The sequence below is a fragment of the Hylaeus volcanicus genome, chromosome 6 (genome assembly GCF_026283585.1).
Source record: "Hylaeus volcanicus isolate JK05 chromosome 6, UHH_iyHylVolc1.0_haploid, whole genome shotgun sequence".
Taxonomy (NCBI): Eukaryota; Metazoa; Arthropoda; class Insecta; order Hymenoptera; family Colletidae; genus Hylaeus; species Hylaeus volcanicus.
Genome location: NC_071981.1, coordinates 15,234,483 through 15,259,400, shown reverse-complemented (window position 1 = coordinate 15,259,400; position 24,918 = coordinate 15,234,483). Strand labels below are relative to the sequence as shown.

General features: G+C 40.2%; 1 protein-coding gene across 7 annotated transcripts in view; it reads left to right on the top strand.

The window, feature by feature from the left end:
- The window catches only part of LOC128878186 (5-hydroxytryptamine receptor 2B-like), a 174,570-nt gene extending 150,386 nt beyond the window's left edge, over positions 1 to 24,184 (top strand). For all 7 annotated transcript variants that reach the window (XM_054126185.1, XM_054126187.1, XM_054126186.1 and 4 more), the window contains 4 exons: positions 17,970 to 18,113; positions 21,142 to 21,297; positions 21,974 to 22,134; positions 23,603 to 24,184. In XM_054126185.1, the coding sequence (XP_053982160.1) occupies positions 17,970 to 18,113; positions 21,142 to 21,297; positions 21,974 to 22,134; positions 23,603 to 24,089 (948 nt within the window). In that variant the 3' untranslated portion in view covers positions 24,090 to 24,184. The remainder of the gene's footprint in view (positions 1 to 17,969; positions 18,114 to 21,141; positions 21,298 to 21,973; positions 22,135 to 23,602) is intronic.
- Positions 24,185 to 24,918: the final 734 nt, after the last annotated feature.

The following is a 24,918-nucleotide window of genomic DNA, read 5'->3' as shown; positions in this document are numbered from 1 at the left end:
TCCAGCAGATGTTCAAGCGCTCCACCGTGAATGTTAAACCATTTTATTACTCGTTTCTTTACATTTTTCATTACATTTTTCAAGGCATGTGGCCGTCATTCTCCCGCAATTAGTTTTAATTTTAATTTCCATCTCGTAAATTCAAACGGAAGCTCGTGAATACCTTTTGTTCCTTACAAAAAGTCCAACATGAAAAAAAAAGAAATATAATTTGACACAATAGCATGTTCGTGGCGATTAGAATATCCGATACTGTGCATTTGGATAACGTCCCGCCCTTTTTAACTATGCTACGGTATTTCTTAAAATAATGATTAGCGCGGGACTAACAATTAGGTTCAATTTTGAAATCACAAAGAAATGGCAAGGTTTATAGGTTTCATCGACCTAGTCACGAGATTATGAACCGTAGCAATCGTAATTTTAAAAATTCCATTGGAACGCTGTAGTCGAAGGGTTGAAGATTATCTGTAAATTGCAGCGCAGCTTCGTCCTCGGTAGATGTTGCTTCTGATCGTGACTATCGCGCTGCGGCGTCATTACAGGACGGAGGGGAATCCAGTAAATTTTCGAATACGTGACTGATGCACCGTTTCAGTCGCCGAAGATGGCAGTGCGCAATCTTCTTCGCTACTAGATCGAATAAAACGGAGGAATATTTTCTGTAACTTGTTAACTTTTTATAAAATAAAAGAAAGAAAACAAATGGGAATGATATGAAACATTTGTTATGAAAACCCCTTTCAGATCTGGGGACCACAATTGAAGACACAAAATTTAGAAAGACTCGTACATTACCCGCGCTATCGTTTAGGGCTATTGTCCTTATTCGTGCACATGAAAAAAGACCAGTTTTCCTCGAAAACTACACAATTAGGATTTTTTTAGGAAATTAGGAAATTACGTTAGAACGAGAACAAAAATAATTCAGAGTAAGGAAATTATTTAACGAGAAACTGTTTGAAATCTAGATTGATTAGTTTTCAGTCACCTACAAATTTCAATGTAAACAGTTTTAAAGCAATCAACTTATGTTTCAAACAGTTTCTTTTTTAACACTTTTTTTCAAGACTGTTTTCATAACAAACGTCTTAAATTATTTCCAGTCTAACTACGTAGTAGATGTTCCCGTGAGAGATTGAACCGTCAGCCATTCGACAAAGAAATCAGTTTCCCGCGTTGCTATAAAGGTTTATGGTCACATTTCGTGTGTCGACGTTATAGTACGAAGTATCAAACGTTCGATAAACAGAGAGCGGGCACTGCTTAAGCTTTATTAGATCGCAGCTCTCGCGTGCCCTTTCAGATTTCACCCTCGGCCCTTGCTCGACCATTCAGCCGCCCGATGCCTGTAAAGCACATTTCTGGCTTATAATGCCGCGTAAGAGCTGCGGATCAATAATCTGATACTTCCGGCCAGGCTGGCTGGCTATGGAGAGATCACGTTGAGCACACACTCCGACTGGGAGTCTTGGAATTCGGCGTTCGAGGTCCAACCGTTCGTCGAATCACGTTTCCTTCGATAGAGATAAACCACACTTCCAGGCAACGGCTCGATATTCGATGATTAATTTGTTCGTTCCAACATCCCGTTCACGGTTGCCCTCGAAAAACACGGAGTACGCGATGAGTCGATCTGAGCGAGTTTCGTTCGAATCTACGCTTCGATGTGGACCCATTTCAAAGCAAGCAGGAAAATATAACAGATGAAAAACGAGAAACGCTTTGTCACGTCACAAATCAGAGATATGTACCTACATTGTTTCGTGCTAGAAATCTAACGTCAGGGATATCGAAACATACAGACGGTCCTATAAATATTCGCAACCTCTGTGCGTATTGAAACGATTTGTCTAAATTGAACGATCGATTCGATGTTCCAAATAAATTTTTCATTATATATCGGGGAGGAGGAACGATGCTACAATATTTGTATGTTAAAATCGATTTGAGGATCAAAATTGCTTCAGTTAGTGTGTATTCGATTAGAACAACGAAATCCGTTTAAAATTCGCCTCTGAAGGGGTTAAAAAACACGATTTTTCCGCGAGACTCGAGCGGAAAGATGAACGAACGCCTCCGCTGAATTCGCGTCGCGTGCGAATCGGATTTTCGCGGACGGAAAAAATTTCACAGACGCGTGGGCGATGTGCACAGGACTCGATGCATCGATCGAGGCCCAAGATTTTCTGCGTCAGCGGTGCAGACGATCGTGAAGACACTTGTAAATTTGAAAGCCGTTCCCGAGAGTCTTCGAGCCGAGACGAGACTCCCACGAGTTGCGATTTTTCCCTGATATCAATTCCAACACTGAAAAGACACTTTTGAATTTGCCACAGAGGCAAGATGGCCTTTCCTGGGAGAGGTTTTTTCGTCTTTTTAACTTGCACGGTTTTCCCCCGACGTTCATTCTATTGTGGGAGATAAATCGATTGGAAGTACGGTAGCTTTATAGAAGAATTTAAATATTAGATTTCTTTTGTTGAAATCGAAGGGGTGGTCTTTTCAGATCGTACATTTCATTAATATTATTTATATGGATATAGATTTTATTATAATTGTACACATCTTTCTATCCCAAAGCATTTTTAAAGCTTACACAATGACTTATTTATTTATTCGACGTCCTTGTACCCAAAGTATGGGATTCAAGTCGGTTATTACATTAAAAAGGTCGAAGGCGAACATCCCCGAAAGCCGTTAGTGTAAAATATTTCCCTCCGGAAACTGAATTATTCCCCCACAGAACAACATTTCGTATAACACACAATTCAGAAGTTCTACTACTCTCGGGTGCCTCGCTCTGTAAACTTGCGGTTCTAAATTTCAAAACGAAAGAATTCCTTTCCAAAAACACATTTCACGAACTGTATTACCACGAACAGCGGACAGGAAAGTTCGTTATAAAATCATCTCGCCGGTGAGACGCGACGAAGCGATAAAAAAAAAAAAAATAAATTTCGAAATTCGCGAGGCGTGCATGGCCGATATCTGAGTCGTCGGACTTTCGTACGGGCGTTCGATTTGTTTCATCCGGACAAATAGTTTAACGAGTGCTCGTCGTACCGTGCAATTTTCCTGCAAGACGTGAGAAACGGTCAAGCATTTTCGACGGCACACGTAGAAGAAACGCGACGGTGCACGCGACCAAGTAGAAGGGTGTCAGGCAGTCGAAGGAACCCTTCGATAACCGTGTCCGACCTGGCAAAAGATGCATCGCAAATAGAAATGTCAGTCGGGGTAGATAAAGCATCGCTGGTTGAAAAATAAGTGGGAAAAGCCAGCAGCCGTATCTCTCTCTCTCCTGCCACCCACTTGGGTTGTTCGTGGCGGGGAAAATAAATCGGGATCCGTGGACTATTCATAAGACCAACACACGGTATTCAGGGTACACCTCGTGCTTACTCCGCGCGAAAAAGATAGGGAACGTGTGAGACGATAAGTCACGTGTCCACTTTTTCACCGACGACGATTCCATTTATAGTCGAACGCGTCAGCATTAATAATACAGAATCGAAGGTCCCTTTTCGAACGTTATTCCGAATCCTGAAATGCGTCTCGTTCAACAGTGCCGAAATGTCCGTACTGTTTCATGCCACGCAAGGAATTCTCGCAATATCGTAGACAAAATTATTATTTTCAATTGAAATTGTTAGATTGCGAACCCACTAGATGAACGATTATCCTGAGAATGTCACTGTATCTATTCGTGCTAATTTATGTAGGTAATGCTTTCCATTTCTGAATGTTCACAGAATATATCTACGTGTTTGTACTCGAATGGAGTTCCTTGAAATGTTTTCTCAAAATGTCATGGTCAAAATTACTATTTTCAATTAACATTGAAACTACATATTATTATATTGAAAATATTAATTGGAAATAATTGAATAATTATTCTGAACAGGCACCAAATGAATGAATATTCCGAGAATATTATCGTGTGCCTCCTTCCCTATGATTTCTGTTCCCCGAGTAATCGTTTATTTGTTCTTTACGATGCTTTTGGACTCGATTTTGTGAGAATTCGCTTCCGTTCGTCGTCATAATAGGAAGTCGAGCACATGTAGCATCAATTTGTGTCTCGTAAAGTGGGGGACAAGCGAAACAAATGCATCTAGGATTATAGTGGTATTTACGAGGATTTTAAGAGAAACCTTACGTCATCTTGACGAGCTGACGTAAAACCTACGAAGGATGTAGTTAAACCTCCGTTGATCCTATCGTCGTAAAATCTTCAAAGTAGTTGCTTCTGACTGTTATCCAACTCCCAAGATCGCAATATTGGTAAATGTACTTGTTTGGTCTGTGATAACGTTGCTAAAAATCTAAAATATATTATTACAATTTCCAAAACAGTTTATCTGACTCGACTTTCAACAGGCTTTTAAAATTCCATTTAATTGAAACAAATTACACCGGTTTTGAGGATAGGAGCTCGTGACGCTTTAGTTGTCTCGCTTCGTACATATGAAACGAGACAAACATCGTCGAGATGAGACTTGAGACGCTTCGGCATCGCCGTTGGTATCGAATCATGGTGTGGAAGCATCCATTGTAAAGGGGGAATAGGTGAAAGAAGATATCACTTTCTGAAAGAACCTTCCGACTGAGTTTGAGGACCCATCGAGCCACGAAGTATTTGTCGAAGGCTTTCGAAGAATAGAAAACTTATCCTTCGCAAACTATGGAATGCTCTCGAGGCGACCGGACTATTTTTATCGGAATATGCGAATTTCGAGCGACGAGAAAAAAATGTGAACAACAGTTTGATCTCAAAACTAATCGTTATTTTAATTGAATTATAAAAAGGAGCTTGGACTATTCAAAAAATTTAGAATTTTTGAAACCACTCGAATGGATGAAGGGTGGACTGGTTTTATAAATCCATCGGGTAGCACTTGAAATAATTCTGCTCTAGTTCGAGACATTTTCTTGCCAAACTCTCAGAACGAGCTCGAATATCGTGTCGACCGATCTCCAACTCGTACTGTACATAGGAACCAATCAAGGACAGAGAAACTCGCAGCAAACAACGATCCCGTTCGTTAATTCTTATTGGTCGTTTAACGATTGTTCTTCGCTAAGGAGGTCACCACACAAGACAAACCACAGACCGTGCGCCGGTGCGAAATCGTAATCGTTACATAAAATCGTAGCTCCGCGAACTTTGGCTCGCTTTTCAATTTGCCGCTCCGTTCGCGTTGCTCGTATTTGTTTGCCAATAGCAAATATCAGCGAGCCGCGTTGTATACAGTTCGATGCCATTCGTTAATAAACCGATTCACTCGACCGGCGAGTTCCACATTCGAAACTTCGATCGTACGGAATACGTAGTAGAGCTCTTTAACCCCTGGCCGATACGATTTCCTTTCGATGGTTCGTTTCGGTTGGTTTGCATAGAAATAGCCTAACAAACACCATAGGAGATGGCCACCACAGCTGACCTCCTACCAATTTCCACGAATTCTCGCCCCTATTTGTGTATCGGTCTAAAGGTGAAAGAGCTCGTTCGTTCTATATTGGGTTGTCCAGATAGTTGGTGCCAGTTTTTAAGGAAAATGTTCGAGTCTACAGTTTCGATCCGAACGTGTTCCGAACACAGACGAGGACTGCGATGGGAATCCAGAAGTGCAAGTCAAAGGTTAAATGAAACTCCAGGGAACACTTCTTTCTTTTAAATATTAACGAACCGTTTATTCCCATTCCTTTGAGGTTAAGCCCAATCCTTGCTTAATTAAGCCTCTGTCTACTGCCAAAGTGTCCCAGAAAATATTGCACGCGTTCCATCACTTCACTTCCTGTTACTTTTACGTCCTCTATGGAAACGAAGCGACTCGAACAACTTTTATTTCGAATAAAGGAAGAAGTAACTATTTGAAAGGAGTTGTGTATTTCCCACAGTATTGTTTCTGAATAACCAAAATTTCGATTTATGTCGAATAATAAATATTTTAAATAATTCCTGAGATAACAGCGTCGTAAAACAGTTTTCAAACTTTGATTGGTTGCGGTCACTGATTCCCTTGCAATCGGTGCGCCCTTAACATTAAACCTACCAATGTTTCATTTGTAACTATTTCTATCCTGATGGTACAGATGACTAGTTTTAAAGACACGTTTTTCAATTGAATGGAAAAGTGTTTCGCGCGGTGCTAAATTGTATAATGCATGAAACAATCGTGTATAATTTATACATTCTATTATAAGAACTGTACATACAAGCTCATTTTATCGTTCGTGGTAGGTTTAGTGTTAAATAAAGTAACTCGAAAAATAATAAAACCTACGTACTTAAATTCCACAAGTTATTTTTCTATACGATCCAGGTTTGCACCAATTATGTAAATATTCAGAATTAGAAAATATTTTTCACAAATTACGTTGAATGCATTAATATTCCTCAACTCAATCTGAACTACTTGTACTCGCATATAAATTGTCACATTTAGTGTTACTAGTTTTTCTACGTGCGTACGGCGAACGTGCTTGCAGAGACATGCATTTTCTATCTTTCTGTCGCTTTTAAAAGCACTTAAGAGCCAAGAGGTTAAGTGTGTCTGCCTAAAGATAAACGGCGGACCGCGTGAAAATGAAAAGTTACCGTTTTCTGGAAAACTGTTTTACTCGTCCTCCCATTGAATTGTGCAACGATTTCGTTCTCTCAAAGAGAGAGCGTTCAGGGTTTTGTTCAATGTGTCCTAAATGGGGACGCGTTTTGGTACTTCCGGCTTCCATCACCCGAAAGAGTCCCCCGCCGCGCGAGTTAAAAAGCTGCAGTTTCTTTCCGTAGCCATCCTATCTCGGGACGTTCGTTATTGTTCACTCGCCCCACTTCTGCTGATCTCGGCCACGAAATATACTCCTATACAATTCCTCCAGTGCATCACGTTTTTCTGGATCACTTTTTTACAGCCCCAGCGAACGTTCAAACGCCGCTCGAGACGATATCGTTCGAACAAGGAAACGCTCCATCGGCGTATTACAATTACTTTGAACGTCCTCGAGGAACAAACAACAACGATAAAAAAATACGACGTAGCGTGCTATCGGTACCGTAAGGGTGCTCGTATAAAAAGGAAAACGCTGTAGCGTAGCATCGATAATTCTCAGTTCTTGCTTATCCATTTATGAGGAATAAAGATATTCTATTAGGTGGAGAAATTAATTCTACGTCTTTCAAAAGTAAATTCACTATTTATTTACGAAGAGAAATCAAAGAAATTTTAATCTTTCCTCGGTCTCGTGTTCCAGAAGAGCACATAAATTTATAAAAATAAAATGTCGAAGCGATCTATGTGTTTTATTACGATGAATGTTGGTACTCTAACATCACAGAATAAGTAGTAAATATGTCTACCTATAACTAAAATTATAAATGTATCAATGTAAAGTCACAGAATTAATTTCTACGCTTAATAATTGTAGGAAAAAATGTACAGACCTCGCGCGCACGCAAGAATTGTAGAGATTGAAAATCAAGTGACAGGATATTGCTTTGTGACGCACTAAGACCCGATTGTAACGGAACATTTTTTCTTACTACAGTAAAGTCTCTTTTGCACTTTACACTTTACACTTTTGCACTTTACACTTTGCATTTTACACTCTACACTTTACAAGTTCGCAGCCATCAGCTCTCGATATTACTCGTGGAAGGATTGTTCGTCACGAATAATATCGATTACCAGGTCTCACCACGTGGAGGTTACTGCGACTGGAGACCCGGAGATAGAAGGAATCAAACTTCCTTCGATCTCTCTCTATATAGAGTATACATACGTAGATGCATACTCTACATAGAGTCGACGAGCTTAATACTAAGTACGAAACGATGAAAATCAAAGGAAAAGAAAATTCCCTTCGATTTTCAAAGTCTATGTCTGACTCTGTCGAACAATTATTTGAACTGAGAGGGTGAAGTTAAATTAAGATCGCGACGCGACGCAACCATGAAACTGGACCTACTGAGTCAGTCCCGTTTCCTCTTGTTGGATCTGGACTCGAGAGGAAGACGACCGACGCCTCCGAACCAGTTCTTCACACCCTGGACCCATCTGGGAGCCATAATGGATGCGACATGCACCCGTGCGCTTTGGACATACTGCACTGCGCCGGCAGCCTGGACTATACCAGACGGGATACAGGGAGTAGAGAACCGATCCGGAGGAGCCGATTGTCTTCCTCTCGAGTATAGATCCACCAGGAGGACGGCAACCGACCTTTCTGTCCAGTCACACGGTTGGTTACTACACTTATCACATGAAGTAATAGTGACCGAAGTGGAGAACGGAGTTGCGAGTCCAATATGGATCTACGAACAAACAAAAGAATTGAATAAATGATTAATAATCATTTGACAGACGATAGACTCTCGTACACGCATGCCTTAAAACTACCCAAACCAAACTAAGGTACCCACAAGCAATACCAAACTACGGGAAACTACACAAGCAAAGGTAAGAGGGACGCGAGACGCGGACGCGCGATCGCGAGATCCATATCGACCGATGGATCGTCGAAGAATGAGCTCTCACCCCTCGTATACCTGTGTCGATCGAGGATCGCGGTTCGCACGTGCGTCTCTAGGTAGAGAAGGGGAAGGGCGAACAACAACCGCGTGACATGTCGTGACATGTCGATTCGAAGGCTCGTTGGATCCATCCACAAAAGAATTAACGAAACATTAATACCACAGCCAAATCATATTCCCCATCATTGTTTAAATGATAAGTATTGTTAATAATTAATTTAACTATTGTCAGAAATTAATATTTAGTTGGTGCAATAGATAGATATTAGAATATTGACAAATTTCTCACGATTGGTGTCTCGAATGAATACTTATTCCGAACCGTTATTGTTATTAATGCTTAATCGAACACTGAATGATACTGTATGAATCACAAATGTTTACTTATGTCGGAGATATCAAGTTTTAATTGTTCCAATCAATATATATTAAAATATAGAAAAATATCTCTGTATGTAATCGAATTTATTCTGTTACTACCCACCCATTTCATCACCTCGCATCATTTTTCACCATATAATGGGACATAAATTTCGGCTGTTTGAAAATGAAAAGATTTTCAATCTTAAAAACAATTGGAGATATACTTTAAACTAATTTCAAAGAGAATTAGGTTATACGTAAAACAGTGAAATAAATTCGATGAAAACCAGATACTACTTTTGTTAATCTAAACATCGAACGAGCATCGTACTCCCGATGCAACGAAAATTAAATCCAGGTCATCTTATAGCGATAGAAAATCATTTGCAACGTTAAATCCACACGCAAAACGAAACAAACAGTGAACGAAAGCTTCCGTGCGCAATTTGTAATTACTGTTACGAAACTGCCCGACAATCGTCGTTGATAACGTACTTTATTTCCCAGGGAAGAATTAAACATTCGAATGCGGTTCGTGCAAACATTATTCGCTGCCGATTTATCGGACAACATCGGTTACAGCGTCGAACGAAATGCTATGAACAAAAATTGCAATTGAGGAGTTAATGGTGTTTGATTGATTTTCGAAAGCAACTATTGATCTTTCTTGTATTGGACAATTAAATCGATTATTTCGAAAACTATGGGGTTTCCATCGTTCTGTTGCATCAATTCTAATTCCAAGAATTCGTGAAAAAACAATTCTTTCAACTGAATACTTACATATTTATTTTATATATTTAATCAATCTTAAGGAGTGAGTAACCAATTCTAACTTATAAGATATAGAAATTAATTCTGTGCATTTCTTAAGTGAATTTACAATTTATTTATAAAGAAAAACTATTATATATGTGTTCTTCTGGAATGTTGGAGGATCAAGAGTTGTATGATTCGCCTTTATAAATAAATAATAAGTTTATGTTAGTAACACGCGGAATTAATTTCTGCGTCTAATACTTTAATAGAAACGAAAAATTATCCGCAATTAATTTAAGACGATATTTTTTATCAGGAAGAGTGACAGGAAGGCGCATCCAAAGGGGTTTGCTTACAGTCAATACTTATTTCGTATAAAAACTTTTGTATCTGGGGTCTCAAGTGACCCCACAGATTAAACACGACAAAAATCACCCTCGAGCTTAGCGAATTTCTCTCGAATAGATTTCAGCTACCAATTCGAAATGGCGGAAAGGCCACGCCGGGAGGGATGAGAGAAGAGAGGCAGTAAAGACAAAAGTCGATTCGCTTTTGAAGGTGGATTCCAATATCATGAATGGACTTTTAAGCAGGCATGCGTCAGTCCCTTCCTACATCCCCACCCTCCAGATCTCCCCTCTTATCAGCATCACTCTCTATCCATGCACCTTTCACCCCTTCCAGGAGGATTCTCCTGTCCGACCTCGTTCTCGTTCCACGACGAATTTCCTCGCAAGAGTGCAACGCGGGCTGTCGTGTTAATTAGCACGCAGACTTTCTACGATTTTCTTTTCTCGACGCCGAGAATTTCCATTTCGCGTAAATTGTCCGATTAATAATTCCCATTCGCGCTGATTAAGGTGTGTAACCACCCCTTGACCCCACCAAGGAGGCGGACCGATCTTTGAGAATTTTTAACGTCTAAACCGTGCGACGTGGAACGTTCGAATTTTAATATATAAGTGTCCAGACATCAGGAGTATACCTTGCGTTTGTATCGAAAAGTATCGGTGAAAGGCGTGGCATTGGCACGATTCATCGGAGCTCCCAAAGCCCCTCCTGCGACACAGTATTGGCTGATTTGAAATCGAAAAGTGAGAATTTGTTCGTTTCATTCAGAGATTCATGAGGCAATTATACGGGGTGTGGCCGGACGGGCGGTACAACCGAGCAGAGGATGATACTACATATAAAAATAAGTCGGAAAAGAAAGAATAACATTTTTTCGTTTGATGGTTCGTTTTCGAGAAATAGCAAACTCTGCAACGAGCACCTCTGTGATTCCACAGATTCCATTTTATGTATTTGAAATTTGTTGCAATATACAGAGAAATATTCTAAATATGTGATCCTAATTCGATGGCGACGGGCTGAATATATATCTGAATCTTTTACATTACGTAGTTTCCACGTTAAAAATTCCCAAAGAGTGACCTGTCCGGGTAGGGTGGATCAGGGTAATTATGCGCCATGGGCGGCGAAACCTTTGACCGTGACTTTTCAGGACACCTGGCTGAGAGAGGGTAGTTATTAAAAAATCCAAAGTGGATCCGACTGACAAAGGAGCTCCGTTTCGCCAAGACCGCGCAATTGAATTTTTTTTTTTCCTCGTCGACGAAGAAAAAGACACTCTAGGGTTGTTCTCGCGGGCTAAGCGAGGAAAAATGTTCTCACATGAATTGTATCCTTTGTGAAGTGTCATTAATTTCCCAGCACGGTCGGTTCCCTCGGTAACTTAAAGTTATATACCGACGCCGGTCGTCTCATTTAACCGGAGGCTCTCGATTCAACGAGCACTGGCCTGATTCCGTTTATCCGAGATAACCGAGGGCCGAATGTAAGTGGAAATTGAGTTAACTAGAGCCGTGTGACGTAACACTTTCGACGTAAGACCTTCTTTCGAACGAGTCCATTGCTAACATATAACGCGATGTCAACTAACTGCACAGGGTCGGTACAGGTGTGCATGAATTAAGGGGATGTTGCAATGACAATTAGGCTTGTGTGTTTATCGGGGGTCTTCAAACTTTAGACGATATTGAAAATGAAGTAGACTTGAAAATTTCAGAGGCACTAATAAATTGTTGTTAACAAATGTGCTTGAAGGGACGTTGCATTTTAGACACTTATAGGTTTTCCTAAGTATGAGTCTAGTCTAAAGCTGATGGCCTCTATTTGCTTTCCCAATCGAGGATCACATGATAAGATAATGTATCATAAAGTAATGTACTGATGTTATATTAAATTATGTATAATACAAAATAATATACTGTTATAATATTTTAAAAATATATTGTGTAGAATAACATATTGATAGGATATTCAAATGTGTATTATACAAAATAATATATTGCTGTGTTGTCCAGAAAGTTCGTGGGTAATTTCAGAAAAAAGGAGCATTTCATATTGAAATATATTTATTGAATTACATTTCATCCCACAACTTTAACACCTTTTAAGGGATGCCATGCATGTTATTTGTTTTTGATCATTTCAATATATGCAGACCTGTACCACCTACCAAAAATCGACATGGGCTCTTCAGCCAACACAATATTCTTAATCTATATATCTAAACTACTTGTAACAATGACAATAAACCATACGATCGAATTAATAAGGTAGCACATCTTGAAGAGCCTACAGGAAATGATTGTCCAACAGAAAAATTTGAAAAATGCAGAATATCCTTTTACCCTCAATCTCCATCCCTAACAAAAAGATAGCAACCCTCCTCGTGGCTCTATGTAAACTTCAATGTTCCAAGGTAGACTATGCCACTAAAATATTGCCAACCCCGGTATCTGAATCGTAACGAAGCCTCCGTTTGTCCGATTACAATTTTTCAATCCTAAGCTCATAATTCTCAAGCTCATAATCGTTATAGAATGTTACGCTGTCGAGGTCGATTTACGCTAACGATCAGTTCAATTGATAATGCTTCAACGGGCGATATCCTCTGAATTACTCGAACCGACGCGCGACGTGAAGTTGCCGAAAAGGTATTTACTCGATGGCGGATCGTGTCCAGAGAATTTCGATGGTTTGGCGTTGCCCGCGAGTCGACGATCTATCCGCGGCTGTTTCGAGTGCTTCAATTTCGCGCCGAACGTTATGACAGTTCAGCACTTGTTGCTCCGCCATCGAGGCATTAATTTCGTCGGAACTTTCAATCGGGAGCCTAGCACTCCGAATTACTGCGCGGTTGATCGATTTAAAGAACCGAACAAACAAACCGCTGACTCCGTTCCAATGCCCGAAGCAATTTTTCATGCAATTGACAACGTTTTGCGCCTAGCCCGATATTTTCGACTCGATAAATCCACCAGGTAATTGAACAAACATCCCCCACAATCCGAATCAATTTTCAAATTCGGTATTCGTCTGTGACGGGGGTTACAAAAGTGTATAGTCCAAGCATTTTTTGGATAAAACTGCGTCCAGGTAATTTGTTTTATAGAATGCAGGAAATATGACGTCAGAGGTGACGTAAGAGGATGCTCTTTTATTCCAGGGTTGAAAAATAGATTTTTTTTTGTTAATATTCTTATTGTTTTATTATTATGTCATCGAAATTTAAAGATGTATCGAAACTCGCATTTCAGATCGAGTTCAAATTTTGCACATACATAAAAGACACTTCTAGCTACAGCGTGAATTAGGAAATTTTTTTTATATCTTTTGAAATAGTCTTGAGGGGTCACTAGAGTGACAAAGTTTAGAGGAAAAATCGAAGACTTGAGTTCAAAAGGGTTAACTAATGCGGAAGATTAATCAATAGATCAATTTTTTAATGGATTCGAGAATATCCCAATGTTTCGCAACGCGATCGGTCCGCTGGAACTTCGATACCGATATCGATCCTAATCTCCTTACTAGGGAGTACATATGCTACTCGCTGACGCGAACAGATGATTTACGAGGCCGATCCCGCTGAGGCAGCCGAGCCGGAGATTCTATTGCGCGCTGAACAAATGCTTTCCAACTCTCTCTCTCTCTTTCTCTCGATACCGTGTATTCGGACGTGTAATCATAGCTTGTTTCCAACACACCGATGCATGACTACGGTGTTGCGATTACATTCACAGTTCCCGATCACCTTGGTCCCTCGTGTAATGGATGTCCAGGAAAGATCCTCGCCTCGGGAATTGAATTTCTTTTCTCAGGGGCCAAAGGGAACGTTCCCATTGACGCTTTGTTCCGCACTTCTTCTCTCCTTTGTAGCAAATTTGCACTGGCTGATTGGCAAAGTTTACAAGTTCCCTGTATCGCGTACGTTCCCTCTACACGTGTGCGTTTCCTTTGATCGCAAGCGTCCCGATTTATTCGAGTATGAAACTTCTGCGCGATGGTAGAAAGCAAATGGTTAATGTCGTGGAGCGACACCAACGACTCTAACAAAATTGAGAATCGGCTACAGAAATCTAACTGCTTGATTAGAACAAAGTAATTGAATCTGTATCAAAATTTAAAGATTGGTACAAGAACTAATGCGCATATTATTATAGAGACTTCCGTATCCGTACCTCCATTAAAATAATTAAAGATCTTGAAAGTGGCGTAATTGCAACAAAATTAGCGAGAATATATGGTATTGGGAAATTTACGATTACAGATATTAAAAACCACAACGGGAATTCTACGCAGCTGCTTACAATACAAAATGTGCGACTTAACGGTTAAAAAGTAATGGGACCCTCGGTTGTTGGAAGAAACTCAATTTTGTTCATTTCTATTTGAATAAATGATATTTAATGCGAGATAAAATAAATATTTAATAAAATAATATTGTTCTATTATCCGGAAATTCCACTATCCTACTGTATTCCTAACTGTATTATTCCACTATGCTACTGTATTCCTAATAATCTCGTAAAGGGCTGCGTAGCGTAAATGAAACCAAAAATGCAGACTGTGAAAAAGGGCGGCTTCGTAAATCCCAAGGAAACTATTTTGCGCAACTTTGGCACAAGCAGAAGGAACTTTGTTTAGGAAATGACGCTCGAAATATGGAAAAACCTTTTAAATCTGCCATACCGAATATACGGGCCACCCCGTCTCTCTCGTGATTTAAAATTTGTACGCGAGCAACTTCGAATTTAGAATCTGCGCGCTCCCTACACGCCAATACTTCGCCTGAACGAACGCACTCGCCACTTTTATTATTTATTGCATATGAATTATTTATCGCGACTGCGTCGCCCGTCCTCCCTTGGACCTCCTAGTTCTCGCCCGGTGGCTCGCCATAAATTTTCGCGGGCGGATAAATTCGTCGCGTTTACCGAAACCCTTCGTCTACGTCCACCGGCTCGACATTTCTAATTAACCGGGCGGGCATCTTTAATTAACCAGGTGGGAACATCCGAACGGATGCGGGTAACAAGACTCTCAGGTGCGTTTCCGGGCGGGAAACGCGCGCTTTAAATTAATGAGGCCCGTGCAAACGTAACGTTCGTAAAATTGTCAGCGACGTTCCACCTGTTTGGCGATTAAAAAAGATTTTCCAGATGAAAACATTGACGTTTACCGTTTGTGAAGGAAAAAGGAAATTCAGAGCACGTAGTGGCTAACGTTTATCGGTTGAAGTAATTTCCTGGAAGGAGCTTGAATTGGAATAATTATTTTGTGAGTTTATGTCAGGGTTAAACGACGAAAGATAATGTGCAAAATAAACGTAGCCGAGAAGAAGAATTCTTTCCTTCTCTTCTGGCTAGCAAAAGGAACGACAAGTTGCTTCTGCCATAAACTTCCAATTCCTAAATTCCCTAACAGCAAATCTTTTGAAAAGATCGATGTCCTACTCGTTCCTTATTAGCGAGTACCGTGTACACATGTTTCCTCGACGAAAAAGAAGATCACTCGCCGAAGATCGCGTCTCAACGAGAAGGGAAGCCTCCCCGTTTCTTCCCGAGGCGAACAAGGCACCGTTCATAAAACGAGATGCTTTTTAGCTCCCTCGCCGGATATCCCTGTCACCCTCGCACTTCCTCCCCGTCCTTCGCTACCCCACGTCGACAAAACTCGTACCTTTGAGCCATCGTACTCCGATATCCTTGTCTTCGGCCAGGGCCGAGCAGCTTCTACCACATGTTACGATCGAAGTTACACGAGACGTGCGTCGTAGAAATGAGCGATCGTAGTCTGGTAACTAGGCCAATTACGAGGGGGAAGTCTTGGTGCGTTCCCTTCGTGGAAAGCCGGGGCGATTTTCCACCAGGACGCGTTCGGCCTTCGGACTCTTACCGGTGCGTGGGTGGCTAGGGACGAATAACGATGAGTAGGAATTTATTTTTAGGGTTTAGACACTCTGGATTTGTCTTTGATGCTATTAGACAGTATAGCGAGAAGTACTACTTTGGTCCACGATATTACTGGTATTTCCACTGTCGACTCGGCTGCTACCGTAGCGTTCCTTATTCCGTCTGTTATTGCTACGGTTACTGTCGCGGAAACAGATATTACAATTTTGCCGTGAAACTACCCCGTTATTATGCTTCCATTATTGTATTTTCCGCCATAGGGACCAGCTGTAATTAGACTTTGGCTTCGATGCTGGACCAGGGCTTTCAGCGCTGCCTCGAGTAAATTCATTTCGAGAGCTCCGCTTTTGTTTCGATGAATGCCCAAAAGTCGGCGAACACGGGTCGGAAAAGTGTCCGTTAAACGGTTAACAAGTTGAGGGGGATCGTTAGATGGAGTTTAACCCGGCGGCAGCGAAAGTTGAAAATCAATTCCACGTTCGTAGGACGAGAAAGGATGTTGGGACGTGCAACTCGTAAGCCTGCGAGCGGCGTTGAATACGCTCGACTGAAATCCTCGGCGGACCTTTCATTTCCTGTTTCAACCTCGAGGAGACGCGCATTGTCGCTAAACCTGACGTTTCGTTCATTACAATCGGGAGAATAATCTTGCTCGTGCACAACTCGTAAACATTACCGGGAAAGTTTCGTCGAAACAGTGGAATTAAATTCACTCGTCGCACTCTCGCTTCGCGGAGACTCCCGACGGTGCGACGGTGGACAGCGGAACCGTTTATCGACTATGAAGTAGCGCGAATGTATGGATTGCTGATAGGTCGTTGCTTATTAGGTCACCGCGCGAGTTCGGGCCTTTTATCGTTCTGGTATTGAAATTAATGTGTGAAGCATACCTTGAAATACTATAAAAAAAATGTAATCATTGAACTGTGGATATTTATGCTGATTAATGATTTCTTAGACACGCAAAGAGAATTGAAAGTATATTTAATTATTTTGAACGGTATAATACGTATATTATTGCTGGTATTTAATACATGTTTGCATTTGTGCACCTTCTCATACATTTCCCCACGTTTTCATTTACGATAAATGCACAGTTTTCCTCGCTAGTCGCTATGCAACTTTTGTAACTTTTTTATCAAACATAAACACAATCTGTGACACGAGCATATGAGATGATTTATCAGAACCTGATAGACGCAATAGAAACTTTTATTGTTTCTTAATCAAATAATCAGTTGAAGGGATATAGGTTACAACAGCCTAAGTCACGTTGCGGTCGGTAGTGAGTGATTATGCAATCAATCTCAACAGATGACCCACGATCTGACAGGTTTGCCAAGATTGATGACGAAAGTTAATTGAATGTAATCTTTACCCAACAGATTGATTGAAATCGTACGAAGCACTTCTTGTTCATGGAATGGTCGAAAATAATTCTTCGTGTAGAAATGAATCGACGATTTCGAATGAATTTTAATTATATTAAAATTATGTTAACCTTCTATGAGATGGAAGTTTTTTTCTGCAAACAATTTGCAAGGGATTAGTTTGATATTTCAGGTTGATGGTAATGTCAACCGGCATCGATATTATTATCAGAGACATAATATAATTAAGACGTATACGTTGTCTTGTAAAAAAATCGTCGGTAATGTACGAGTATTTTGTGTCCTTAATTGTGGACGCCAGGTCTGAAAGGGTTAATAACTTAAATAACTTGTTCGACGACTATCAAATACTGCTTTCCTTTTTTCCCCACACTTTCCAAACCATCTCCATCGCTATTTTTTCTTTTCTTTTTTCTTAATATACAGAGCCACGAAAACTAGGCCAATAACTGACCGTTCGATGAAACTGTCCTCGAGATGATCCCCAGACGTTCGAACGCTCGCGTACACGGGTCCCAAGGCTCGATGCCTCGAGGATCACCCAGGAGAGGGTGTCGATGTTAAAGACACCCTCAGGATCCTCGTGGCGCATCGATCCATCCCGACGAGGCACGAACGACGCCACGCACACACCCTCCTAACAGATAATTCTGTTTATTACAGATAAACTCCAGCTGGTCGCTCGGGCCAGAGCTTTGCGACATGTGGACCAGCAGCGACGTTCTCTGCTGCACCGCCTCGATATTGCATCTGGTGGCTATCGCGGTCGACAGATATTGGGCAGTCACCGATCTCAATTATATACAGGTTAATTAACACCCGTCGCGGTCGACTGCGATCAGCGAACCGTGCACCGGAACCCCGAACGAATGACGGAACTTGCGTCACGATCGCGTGCTAGGGACCCGTAGGGACGACAGTATCGCGAAGGAGATCAGACCGCGCTGATACGCTCGTATATCGATCCCAGGATGTGATTCGATAATCGGGTTCTCGGTGTCCTGCTCCCTTTGTGCCACCGTGGAACGGGGGATCGTTAAAGTGGAGGATGCAATTAGTTGGACCGTTGCGTGCACGACCGTGAGCGACGTTGTTCGGTTCCTTTTTCTTCGAGATCCCGTTGAATTGCGCGGAAAAGTGCTCTGGAATGAACTCCTGTAATAGAGCCTCCTTTCTTCCCGCGTAGCTAGAGGGGAGAGTTTTGTCGCAATTTGAGGAACTCGCGAGTCTTTGAAACATCGGAGCGTGGCACGGTGCGACGAGTATATGGACGATCCAGGCAATATTCGTGATTCATTTTCAGGCTGGTCGGTTTTTAATCCGAGAATCTTAATATTATTTTGAAGAGAACGTAGTAGTTTAATTTAAAAAAAAAATTGAGTTGGCTTTGATCTCGTAATAAATAAGATCATTTGTCCAATTTTTGCTACCGTTTGTTAACCGACTAACTTTTCTTTGAAAATCGTGGCGATCATTTTCAGTATTTGGGTATCTGGAAGAAAAATGATGAATCTGTCAGGAAAAAACTAAAGTAATATTGAAAAGAATAAAGAGCGCTATCGGATATCACGTATTACATGACTAAGGAGTTATTCTCTTTGGAACAAAATTCTGTTCAATCTAAAACGGCACGTGCTTGTGCATCATGCCAATATGTGTATGAGAATCTGTCGAACGGATAGATCACCTGCCATGCTTCGGTTAAGGCTTTGTATCTTCGTCAATTTCGCAAATATTGCCTTTAAACTTTTACAGGATGTTGGCGAAAGATCAATCATGTTAAAACAAAGGGGAAAAATGGATTTTTATTTATCCTCCTGAATGTATAATCCCCCTCGAGAGGTTACATCTACCAGGAGGCCCGAAAAAAAAACAGAAGGGTTGTGGAAGTGTTTTTGTGAAAAGTATAAGCTCGTTCTTTTTAGAAATTTTACTTTACAACTATTCCAACGCTTCAAATACGTTTCAAATCAATTTTAAATAAATATACAAAGGAAATATAAAATATTATTTTTATTGAACTATGCGTTATTTTAACTGCATTCAACACTTTAATAACTGGCCTACTTAGAAGCATTGTACAATTTAAATAAGGATTTTCTAGATTGCTATATATATATATATATTACTCTACAGTATATCAAAACCCTTGCCTGTTTTCCCAAGTTGAGTCTGCACTTTAGAAGAGAACTTTCTACATTAAAATATATTAATAGTGGCTAATATTAGCTCGTACATACTGTTATAAGATAAAATTCTGAAGCTGGACATCGCAAATTTGTATCGTTAGAAAGAAGATAAAAATTACAAAATATGTTTTGGAATATCAATGTTGTAAACGTGTAGCTTATAAAATAAAAAGATATTCATAATTCGTATACTTGCTTATAAGCTGGATAATAGACAATCAAGAATAGAATTTGAAGCGACGTGAATTATTTGTTTCCACAATTAAAATATTATTTCTTTTATTAACGCCTTATTTATTTTCTCAATTCGTGTATTGTAAGTAAGCAATCAAGAACGAAATTATTAGAATCCTATAAATAACCTTTCTTGCAGATAAAGTGTTGGAGTAGTATTTAAAATATTTTTCTCTAAATTGTACCCAATCCTGTATGCAGCCCCTCGAGGCGCGTCGAAACAGATTTTGATTATTTAAGTGTGGTATCGGATGAATGTATCGAAATTCCGTGCACTGCTTCGTATCGAGCAATCAAGCTGGTATCGTATCAATGACAGCCGACAGTTAATCGAATCTAAATCCTATGATATTCTGGTACCGGTACCCGCATATTCGAGATAGTTCCCTGCTCTGGGATTTGAGACTCGGGATTACGATGATATCCTTGTAGTTCGAGGAGCTAGCTATCCTGAGCGAAACGGTGAGTTATATTGAAATAGTTCTGGCAACGGAACAGGGCGCATATCGCAATTGCCTAAATCGCGCTCGATCATTCGAGAACTTACTTGAACCGTTCAGTCTTCGGTTGAAATCCTCTTGGTCTTGGAGTATCGATACACCCATTCGACATAGTCCAACGGAAACTTTGACAGATGGGTTATTTGCGTCAACCTCGTAACCAGAGCTTCGTATTAATTACATTATTGAGAAAATTCGCGTCGATTACTTGCTTTAATTTAATTTAATAACAAACAAATTGTTGAGTAAAGAAAAACATAACTTCCGTTCGTCTTGAAACGTATATGTATAACCAATAATTTGTCCTTAGGTCTTTAGGTTCTCTTTAGGGAAACATTCTTGAAGTAAAAATTCTAATATTTATGATAAATTGTATTTTAATACATTCGCAACCGCTGACGTGATTCACGTTGCTTTAAATTCTATTCCTGGTTACGAAAATATTATGAAAATCTTTTTATTTTATACGCTACATATTTACAACATTGATATTTCAAACTCTAACCCTAACGATACATATTTGCGATGTCCAGCTTCAGAATTTTATTATTTTCGTCAGTACTGCGTAAAATATCTGCCGGTCCCGAATGTGTTAATATAATATAATTTATAACTTCGGTTTTTAGTACCTCAAGCATATCCTAACGAAAAATCTATTTCTTGATCCAGAGAAAATATGGCAGCCCCTTAAACTTGAAGAGAAATTACGAGTACCTTTTTATTTACAAAAATGAAAAGACACTGCCAATAACTAAACGTCCTCGATACGCAAGCGTCCAGACCTTGGCCTGAATACCGTCTCGAACACGGGGATATAAAAATATCTGGCGCAGAAAAATAGTGGCCCCGATGGGGCTGAAATCGAGGGATTCTCGAGTGCGACAGCCGCTGAAGGAATTTCTTTACTTCCAGGCGAGGAATCCGAGGAGGATCGGTATCCTGATCGTCACCGTCTGGCTGGTGTCCTTAGGAATCTCGTTGGCACCCCAACTCGGCTGGAAAGATCCTGATTATTTAGACCGTATAGCCGACGGAACGTGTCTGGTGTCCCAGGATCCTGCATACCAGGTTGGTGCTTCTTGATAAATCAGAATCGACGACGCGCAATTTCGGTATTGGCCAGCCTTCCACCTCGATTCAACCAAGGCACGACAGGGATTTCTTAATTAAGATGCGATTATTAACAAAATAAATGTTCGATACATATTCCAGATCGTTTATGATTCGAATCGTGTATGGGACTCTTTTAGTCTCGTTCAAACTTCAATAAAAATCACACGATTCAAATTCTCAAGATTTTCTGTGTGTACTTAAACAGAAACAGTTCTTTATCAATTATTCGAATAGAATCACTTTTAAGTAACTGTCATCCTAAAATAGATCATTGTTTTTGCTTCGTATATCCTTTCATTTGAAAAAATAATTTTTTGAAGAATATTGGTAATGTCATTGGAATTACAATTCTTCAATTTTTCTATTTTTGTACGTGTATACGGTCTCAAAAATATCTATTTAACCCTTTGCACTCGAGGGGCAACATAGAAGCGACAGTCTTTGTTTATTATAGACTTCGTTAAATCTCGAATTATTCGTAGCGATATTTGATAATGACTTTTCTCGTCAAGACGCTCCTTTGGTGACTTTTTTACGAAAAATTGAAAACAGTGAGAAAATTTTTAACTGTAATTGAAAACTACGCTCGAAACGAGAACAGAAATGGGAATTTTCTTGAAATATTTTGCAGATCTTCGCCACCTGCGCCACTTTCTATCTGCCCCTGCTCGTCATTCTATTCCTGTACTGGAGGATATTCCAAGCTGCACGAAAGCGAATCAGGAAGAGGCCAGGCACTATCGTGCAACCACCCCGTGAAAGAAGAGGCATCCTCAGACTCGTCACAAGAAGGTCGCGGTTCTCCGCAGATTACACGTTACGAGACTCGTTAGAGGCGCAACTTAAGTTACCCTCTTTCATTCAGTACTTCCGCGAGACTGATTTTTGCACGCGGCGCACTAATTACGCTTTCGAACTGTTAGACGTTACCCTGTCGTCCATAAGTCGCTGGACTAGTTTGTCCGCCTTGGAAAGTGGAAATTAAGACACGAATAGAATTTTCTCTAGCAACCTTACCGCTCTGTTTCGTTAAATTTCCCATTTTTAAGTTATTATTCTGTTACACATTATTTTCCGTCACTTTCTCATATCTGTGTTACAATGTTCTGTCCTCTTAATTTGCTTCTTTTATTCAATTACTTTATTTAAGGTCACATCAACTACGAGGTTATTAATGACATCGTCAATGATTACAATTTAATTATAATTTATTTAACACGTTATATTTCAATAATATCTTGAATAATTTGAGGAATTCGTTTCTGTTGTTAAGGATTGTATGCATACTACGTATTTGAAAATTTAAACTCTATTCGATTGTGTTGTATTTCCTGACATTCTTTAATTAAATGTTTTACTGGGGCTCGTTATGACCTCTTAAATTCGATAAAACGATTTTTGGGCTAACGAAATGACTCTCAAACTTGCACGTCAAATAAAATGATCGAAATGGCCTACTTTCGGAAGGGTCGAGCTTCACAATATCATCTTGCAAATTCTAATCGTAACTTTCATCGATATCTGATACCTATCTCCGATTGGTTACGTTGCGCCATCGTGTTCGAGCGGATTAGAATCGTGTTTGACATGATTGACGTTCGGTTCAAACACGTTCGCTAATTAGAAACTTTGGACGAGTGTCACTTAGCAACGGGACGTTTGCGGACCTCTGTACGATATTTTGCCATAAATGCAATTAGTTCTATACACTTATTAATTTCTTTATTTGTATTACTTCTTAACTGCCTAATTTAATTACTTTGTTCGTATGAAGTTACCCTAGCCAAATAGCTCGCTACATATACCATACAATAAATGAATTTTAACACTTTGAAATGAAATATTCGTAAAACAGTATACTATACTTTGCAATTCTAAATATTTTATCAAATAATAATTAATGTTCTCTTCTTTTACCGAAAAATAGAAAGGCATCATAAAATTCAGACGGCACAGCTACTAAATACATAATATATAAATAGAATTTCTTATTAGAACGTGTGCTAAAAAATATAACCAAACATCCCTATGATAAAATGCTTTTTAGCTTATGAAACAAACGCGCGATAAAGAGTGCAAAGTCGTTCGAGAACGTCCCGTAAAGTAAGTTCAAACCAGCTCGACCATCGACAAAGTTTTCCACTCGAAACTTCATCTATCTCCACGCAAAAAGAAAAAAAGAAAAACAAGTTATCCCCCTGTCGTTTTAAGCGTTTGCACGCCCCGAAGGTCGCTGGTAACTCGATGCAACTCGTTTCAGGCCAAGGGAGGAGTCAACGGCGTTCACCATAACGAGATCAACGCCAGACCACTCGTCGATCTCGCCGGAGAAATCGTCGTCGTACAACGGTGCGAATACGACGCAGTCGGCCACGGTGACGCCGTCGACGGTGTCCACGACGACGACCACCACGGCGACCACCGTCACGCACCCATCGAGCAGCCATTCGACCTCCTCCACGAAGAGAACTCGCGAGACGATCGAGTCGAAGCGCGAGAGGAAGGCAGCGAAGACGCTGGCGATAATAACCGGCGCGTTCGTCGCCTGTTGGCTGCCTTTCTTCTTGGTGGCGTTACTACGCGCCACGTGCGACGTATGCGAGCCACCGGAGCTCATGGCGAACTTCTTCCTGTGGCTAGGCTACTTCAATAGCACCCTGAATCCCGTGATCTATACAGTGTTCTCGCCAGAGTTCAGGCAAGCCTTCAAGAGGATGCTCTGCGGTAGTTCCAGGATAATTCGCTAACAGTGGATTTAAACTGTATCGTTCTCGGTGCCAGGGAATGCGTGTGCATGAGACAAGGAGAGAGAGAGAGATAGAGAGAGAGAGAGAGAGAGAGAGAGAGAGAGAGAAAATTAAAGAATGCGCGAGTGCAAGTTGTGTACATACAATCGGCGATGGGATTAATATGATACGTATCGAGGATGTTCAAATAATTCGATGTCCAAGTATATTATTTAGAGGAAAGCGACCAATGACGAAAGCTTTGCTGGTTTTGTTACGTAGTTCCTGATGATAAGTGGTCCCTGACTACTTCGAAATAGTGTCATGAAAGAGTGTCGTAATTTGTTATTTATCATGAGACGTGTTTATTTTCATATTCGTAATTTGTGAGATTGCGAATGTCCCCTCTTCTCTTCGATACACAGTTACTCCCATAAGTATTCCTACCCCCTACATCGATTAAAGAAAATCTAAATTAAACAACAGTTTTCGTATATTCAAATAAATGTTTCATTATAATTATGTATTCATAATAATGAAATAATTATTTGAAAATATCAAACCTATCATTCAATTTAAACATATTTCTTTAATAGATGTAGAAGGTACGAATATTTATGGGACCGACTGTACGTAGTGTATAAAATAAAGAGGTTTTCATTATTTGTTCATAACCATGAATAGAATTTGAAGCAACGTGAATTCGTGTCAGCGATACTTAAATAATTCAATTAAAATAAAATAAAATTGAATTCTATCATCGATATTGAAAATGTTAACCAAGAAAAACCACTTGGAGTGTCCGACTGGTCGATTTCCTCCGTTACGTGTATATCGACAGAATCGATAC